The sequence below is a fragment of the Sinocyclocheilus anshuiensis genome, unplaced genomic scaffold (assembly GCF_001515605.1).
Source record: "Sinocyclocheilus anshuiensis isolate Anshui unplaced genomic scaffold, SAMN03320099.WGS_v1.1 scaffold1114, whole genome shotgun sequence".
In the NCBI taxonomy this organism is placed as follows: domain Eukaryota; kingdom Metazoa; phylum Chordata; class Actinopteri; order Cypriniformes; family Cyprinidae; genus Sinocyclocheilus; species Sinocyclocheilus anshuiensis.
In genome coordinates this window covers 1,309,560-1,316,731 of record NW_015540838.1, presented here as the reverse complement: position 1 = coordinate 1,316,731, position 7,172 = coordinate 1,309,560, and the positions used below count along the sequence as shown (strand labels likewise).

Below are 7,172 nucleotides of genomic sequence, written 5' to 3'. Positions count from 1 at the left end.
TTTAAAAAGGGGGGGGGGGGGGGCTAGATGGATGGAGAAATAGAAAAACGACTAAATGAGTAGGTTTTCTCCTCCTCCCTTTGCTCCTTCCTTCTCCCTTGCTACTGACAAGTTGGACAGGCTACACTCCTTAATTCCTTTTTCTTATTCCCTTAATCTGTCATCTTTATCAGGCAGGGGAAGTGGCAGGCGTCGTGGCGGAGCCCCAACCTCCAATCAATCTCCACATTACAGCTGACAGAATGGTGCTAATAACTTATTGATCCCCCTGTTTGCGGGGCTCGTCCAGAACTGAAAGGATGGCATTGATTGGCTATGGGGGGGGGGCAGCACGGCGCTTCCGCCAGCCCAGAGGATTCAGCACCGCCCCCCTCTACTGCTGCTCCCCCACTGAGAGCCTTAGGGGAGAGACAGACAGAAAGAGAGAGAGACAGAAAATGAGGGAGGGAAACAAGCAGGGAAAAAAGAGATCAAAATCATGGGGAAAAAAGAACGAGAAAACAACAGAACAAGGCAAAAAAAAACTGCCATAATTGAGGGAAAAATCGAGACGGGGAGACAAAAGGTGGCTGAGGAAAATGCAGGAAGATGCAAGAAAGGCAGGCGTTCGTGAATCGTGAGAGAATCAACAGAGGTAGAAAAGGGTGAAAAAACATCATTTTGGTCGCGCTGCATGACAACCAATGTGTCAGTGGTGGAGATTTTGTTTATATCATGGTACATATATTTGGATGGATTTTACTATTCCAGACTGCTTTATTTTACATACATACAATAGTAATGAAGTAACAGAGAAATGCTCAAAAAAAAAACAATTACAAAAAAAAAAAAACATAAGAAAAAAAAAATTGGTGTTATGCACTAGACTCCAGAAACTTGTTTTCATTTGTTGAGCAACATGTGACTTTTTTTTTAACTGATGTTGAATTGATTTAACACATTACCACAACAATCAAAATTTAGAGCTGAAACTTTCAGTTTTATAAAATTAGTTTTCCTGTTTTAAATGTACTATTTTTAACCCAAGAGTTACATAATGTGAAGCTGTTTTTGCACTGATGTAAAATTTATTCATTTGTTATGAATAATCTTATCTTTTTCACATTCATGAAATATTATAATATTATTATAATTTAAAGTAACTGTTTTCTATTTTAATATATTTTTAAATGTAATTTATTTCTGCGATGGCTGAATTTTCAGAATTTCAATGTTGAATCAATGTTGAAAACAGTTGTGTTGCTTAACATCTTTGTTAAATAGAAAATTAAAAAATAAAAACAGCATTTATTTAGAACAGAAATCTTTGTAACATTATAAACATCTTTACTGTCATTTTTGATCATTTTAATGTGTCCTTGCTAAATAAAAGTATCAATTTCTTAATTATAAACAGTAAAAAATATAAATATCTTTAAAATATCTTTCTTACACCAAACTTTTGAAACAACACTGATTCCACAAAAATACTGAGCAGCAGTAACTGTGTTTAGCATTAATAATTTTCACCATTAATAAGAAACGTTTCTTCAGCACCAAATCAGCATATTAGAATGATGAAGGACCATGTGACACTGAAGATTTGGGTCTTTTTATATATTCTATATAATATATAATAAAATATATTATTTTGATGTATTTGGTAGACTGTTGTATCCAAGCGATTTACAGTTCATTGGGCTATGGCCCACCCATAGATATAATGATGGTCATGCACAGAACAAGTAAACTTGTGGGGAAAAAAACAAACATCATTGACTGGACACTTCAATTGCAGAATAAACACGCAGATGCTGTGTCTTGAGAGAGAAGATGTAGATAATAACATACAAATTCAGGGACTCTATGCCTATTTGCTGGTCCAGATATACAGCAGCCTCACTCAGACGCTCCTGTCTGCCTTTAGGAAAGCATGAGAGCGGCAGGGGAGGGAGGGAAAAAAAGCAAAAACACCTTATATGCCTATTAAGAGTCTCTGGTCTGACCGCAAAGCCACGTTTAGGAGTCTACACAGAGAGCCAGACGAGCTGCCGGCGCCCTGCCCTCCCCCCCATCCCTCCCTGGGGCCAGCAGGCCGGCCGGCCGGACGGAGGGAGGGAGGGGGAGCGGGAGCGGGAGCGGGAGCGGGAGCGACGCCTCTCCTCCGTCGCTGACTGGCTGCGGCTGACGCCTGGGTCAGCTCTCATGTCTGTCCCTCAGATTTAATTAACGGGCCTCTCCGGTGCAAAGCAACCCCTGCGCGGCAGTCGGCTTCCTCTTTCTCCGCCTGTCTCACGACTCCACACTGCAGTCCACCCTCCCTTGATACCAAATGACGCTCTGCTCATTCGTTTGTTCTGCACTTTTCCAACCTTTTCTTCTCTCTCTCGCTCAACCACATACCCACAGAAGAAGTCAGACTTGAAAGGAAGTAAAAGAGACTGTGTGACGGAACAAAAAAAGCTGTTGGAGTCTTGCAGCTGAACATGGAAAAATTAACACTTGCGTCTGGTTGATTTAAGCTTATGTAATGTCAACCTTTAACATACTGCTGCATCCAACATGCTTTATTTTGCAATGTCATGTGGTCAAATGCAAAATTTAATAAATGTGTATCACTCTGATCATGCGAAAAACACACTTCCAAATGGGCCTGTTCTATCCATTCGACCCCTAACCTGGCCCAGGCACGGAGGCTCTCTAATTTCACTGGCAGACAGAATTAGACGTGCTGCGTGATCGGATTGGACTTGTTTACAGACATGAGTCTAGCTGCTTACAGCACCCGTTAAACCTCTTTTAAACGCTCAAACTGACAGATTTTGGTCATCAGCCGCGCTGCAGGTGGCTTCTGCTCTTATTCCTTTGTGTCTTCTCCAATTAAGATTACGATTAATTGAGCACCTTCCATTCAGGTAATGGGAAATTGTACTGGTCTGGTTTTGAACCCAACACCTTAGATCTCTAGTCTGGTATAAACCTAGTGCCCAGTAAAGGTGATTTGATCCATATTTGGAGCCATACGATCAGAGAGATTTAGAGGACTCAGACGGTAGCTTAAGACTTCATTATGCTGGGCCAGTGCTACTGTAATAGGATTTAAACACATATATTCACATATGGCCATTTTACCAGAAACCCATAGGACCCTCCATAGTATGACTTGACTGTGCATTATTCACTACAACCTAGAAAGCTAAAATTAATTTTAACTAAAAATAAATAACTACTTTTTTAGTGCACATTAAACAAAAAATTGAAATCTAAAGCTGTCTAAATTTAAGCAATTAGTGACAGTAATAATCATTTGCAGACTTGAAAAAAGTATAGTTTAAATAAAATGAAATAACATTTAAAATATATAAATATATCATTAAAAAGCAACATAAATCTTCAAACAACACATTAAAGTGTAACTGTAAAACCACACAGGTCAAAAATACTCAACCTGTGGGTGGTTCAGACTTATGAAAAAAGTATTATTTAAAAATAAAATTTTAATAAAAGTATAAACTATTAAAAATAAAATAAAAAACATATTGCAAAAAGTTATTAAAATAATTAAAAATAGTACTAAATACATACATTAGGGCTGGGCGATTTTTTCGATTAATTCGAATTGAATGTTTTGCCACAATTTAATTTTTTTTATAAATCGAGGAATCACGATTTTGAATAGATTACCAATATTACCAAAATAGATATCACCAAACATTAGAATTAGACACTCAGTCCTTTTGAATTTGAATTACCTTGACTTTTGAGATTTTTTTTAAAGCATTTTCCTTGTATTATTTCTGAACATATAATATGTATAAGACAAGTTTATACAAGATGTAATTGTAGTTCATGTTTCTTTTTTGCAAAGATATTTAACAAGTGATTTGTTTAACATTTACATCATGTTGACAACATGTGTGGTGCACTTGGAATAGAAATTTCTTTAACTAGAGGGTTAATAAATAAAAAGTTACTTGAATCATGTAGTTACATTTTCAAGTTGATTTGTTAAAAATCGAAAAAAATCGAGAATCGGTCAAACATTCTGAAAGAAATTGAGATTTTTTTCTTTTTTTGCCATATTGCCCAGCCCTAACATACATACATATTTTTTTAAATATTGAAATGCAACATAAATCTTCAAAAAACATTAAAATGTAACTGTAAAACCAGACAGGTCAAAATTACTCAACCTGTGGGTAACCATGTGGTCCAGAGAACCAATGAGATTAACAGACAGCATGTCCTGTAGTCCTTCTGTTTGGTCTGAGATTAATGACAAATAAAGCTATTTACTGAGAGTAGCTTTAACAGTGGTTTAAGGTGTGTGCTAAGAGAGGCGAAGACAAGAGCATTAAGTAATGGAATGAATATGGCCACAATGGAGCGAGTAATGAGCTTACAGCCCTCAATCATGCAAATTAAACCAAATTAAAATACTAGCACACAGTCAGTGTGATTGTTCTACATCAATCAAAGGATAAACCCTGTAAAAACAGAGTATGATGGCAATAAAACAGAATATTATAGACAGAGAAAACCACAGAAGCAATTATAACAATAATTCAAGACTATAGGTCAGCCTCTGCACATTTCACAGATTTGACAAGTGTGTATCATAATCATAAAAGCATTTTTGGCTACTTTCACCCAGACCACTTCCTATGCATGTCCATGTGTTTTCTTTTGCTCTATAAGTATGTTTTCACCTCATATCCATAAACACATGGATAATAACATAACAGAGCATTCATCTCCGATTATGTGTGAATGTGTCTCAGGTGTGCTGTCTCTAGGTGTGTCCTACCTGAGTGTGCGGAGGCGAGGCTGAGGTCGGAGCAGGGCTGGCCCTCGGGCATGCCGTGCTGTCGGGTGTGGTGCAGGTTGGAGATGATCGTTGAGAGGTCACTGTCACGACTGAAAAAAGGAAAGCAAAGAAAGGGAAAGAAAGAGTGAGAGATATAGCAAGAAGAAGTGAGAGAAAGGGAAAGAGGGAGGGTAAGTATCTCTAGGGATTCCTAATCACAGATTCATTACACAAAGAAACACACTCACGCATTTAGCATATCAGGATTTAAAAAAAAATCCTTACAAAAAAGTTAAAATAAAAACTAACAATTCTGTCCAATTAAACTGAAATGATCAAACTTACCAGTTATAAGGAGAATGATGCATAAAGTACACAAAAAGTAAACCCAATGTAATTTCACCACAAACAACCTCAACTGATTCAAACACGACCAACCTGGTGCACTCCAGTTTGGTCCCTTGAAGCTGAAACGCTCTCTGCCTTTGGCTCTTTTGCCTTGCATCTGCATTCATTGTCTTTTGGATTTTAAGCGTATAATGAGCGCTGACAGATTCCTGCGTCAAGCAATTTTGAGTTTCATCCAGTCTCATCTTCAACCTTAAGATGTTCTAATCAACCCATTCAACTCATAAGCAGTTTATGAGCTTAAAACCAGGTGATTATGGTTTTTATGATCGCTCTGCTGAAATCGTTCGGGACTCTGGAGATGCATGAGGCATGCGAAGGGGGTGAGAGTAATCTCTAGAGATCTGCCATTTCATAAAGGAACCCGATAAGTGGCGAATAAAAGCGGCTGGTTTACCATTCAACATGAGCGTGTAGATTTAGAAATTAGAATGGATAATAAAATTTGTATGCAATTCCGGTGATATTTAAGGAAGTATTTATGTTCTGGTGTCAAAAAGGCCTTATATGCAAGCTTGTAACTGCCAGAGAACCAATCATGTCAGCTGTTTTGGACAGGTGAAGAAACCAATGAATCTTTAGCTTGAAAACCCCGAGGCCATAAGTTATCTTATGGTAACAGTTTCATCTTGATAAAATGTTTCAAACTTTGTCTATGAAAAATATTACATAATTTTATAAAAATATTACAATGACCCCAGGTATCCACACTGTATAAGGTCACATTTGACATTTGTCTATGCGGAATGATTTTGTTGTATATCTTTTTGTCAGAGCAAAACTGATCCCACAAAGAATCATCTTACTAATATTGAGGTCAAGGTCACATTTGACATTTGTCTATGCGGAATGATTTTGTTGTATATGTTTTTGTCAGAGCAAAACTGATCCCACAAAGAATCATCTTACTAATATTGAGGTCAAATATATATATATATATATAATTTTATAACATTTTATTAGCTTTTATAATTATGTTTACACATGAATCATTTTCACTCTTTAAATCATTTTATATATTTAAATATTGTATTACCCTTTTTTAATAATGTTTACACATGAATCATATACACATGAAACATGAAGAAAGAGGGTTAAAGCTCTTTGCAGACTGATAAACTGATCCCAGCCCAGGACCGGAATCCATGCCGCACACTTGTCTTCTTCTCCCAGGTCGTCTCTTCAAGGCCAACTGAAGGGTTTACAGATTAGAACTGGTCAAGGCCGTTCCCTCAACCTCCGTTCCTCCCTCCTTCCCCCTCTCATCCTTTTCTCACACATCCTTCATTAACCCATGTAAGTCCTGCTTGGGCCATGTTGTCTCTATAGAGACTGATAGAAGAAGTGTGTCATGGAAGTATTTTAATGCAATCTGATTACAGCTCTGATCGCATTATAATGCATAATGATTTCAAATTCCCGATTAGCATTTAGCAAATATCAGATGCATATCTCTCAGAGCCTGGCGGTCTTTGGGGCGCACTAATGTCGAGAGAGTTCTGAGGGACATTTTTATGGGCTGTCACAGCATAGTCTCGCAATCCGCTGTGTTTCTGTGGTGGGCCCGTGGCCCTGCTGTTTGTGGCAGTCGAAATGCTAGTTTTACAGTCTGTAGATTACAGGCTGGGCTTCAGTAATGTCAGCCTGCCACGCTTTCAGTTGAGCTACAAACAACACAGCACATACAGGAATTTATTCTCCATGACCGAACTAGGCTGCAAATTCACTTGTCATTTCGACAGAAATGCCACTGATCGACTGTATGACAAGATCAAATTAACGATACTTATACATAACATATGCATAACAATACTGATAATACTGTAATTGAGTTAAATGAGCATGAGCACTGTTAAATGCAAATTATTAGAAATTATGAAAAAAAGTATGTTTGTCAAATAATTATTACAAATAACTCCTAAATTATATGTAAAATCATAATTTAGTAAAATATTTTAAATGTTTAATTTAAAAATAC

General features: G+C 37.3%; 1 protein-coding gene across 5 annotated transcripts in view; it reads right to left on the bottom strand.

Annotated features, from left to right (window-relative positions):
• Nucleotides 1–7,172, bottom strand: part of samd11 (sterile alpha motif domain containing 11) — an 81,626-nt gene that overhangs the window by 28,632 nt on the left and 45,822 nt on the right. For 4 of the 5 annotated variants that reach the window (XM_016484744.1, XM_016484745.1, XM_016484743.1 and 1 more), the window contains exon 4: nt 4,787–4,896. In XM_016484744.1, coding sequence (XP_016340230.1) covers nt 4,787–4,896 — 110 coding nt within the window. Of the gene's footprint in view, nt 1–4,786; nt 4,897–5,131; nt 5,443–7,172 lie in introns of those variants that run through there. The other variant, XM_016484746.1, reaches the window with a different exon arrangement.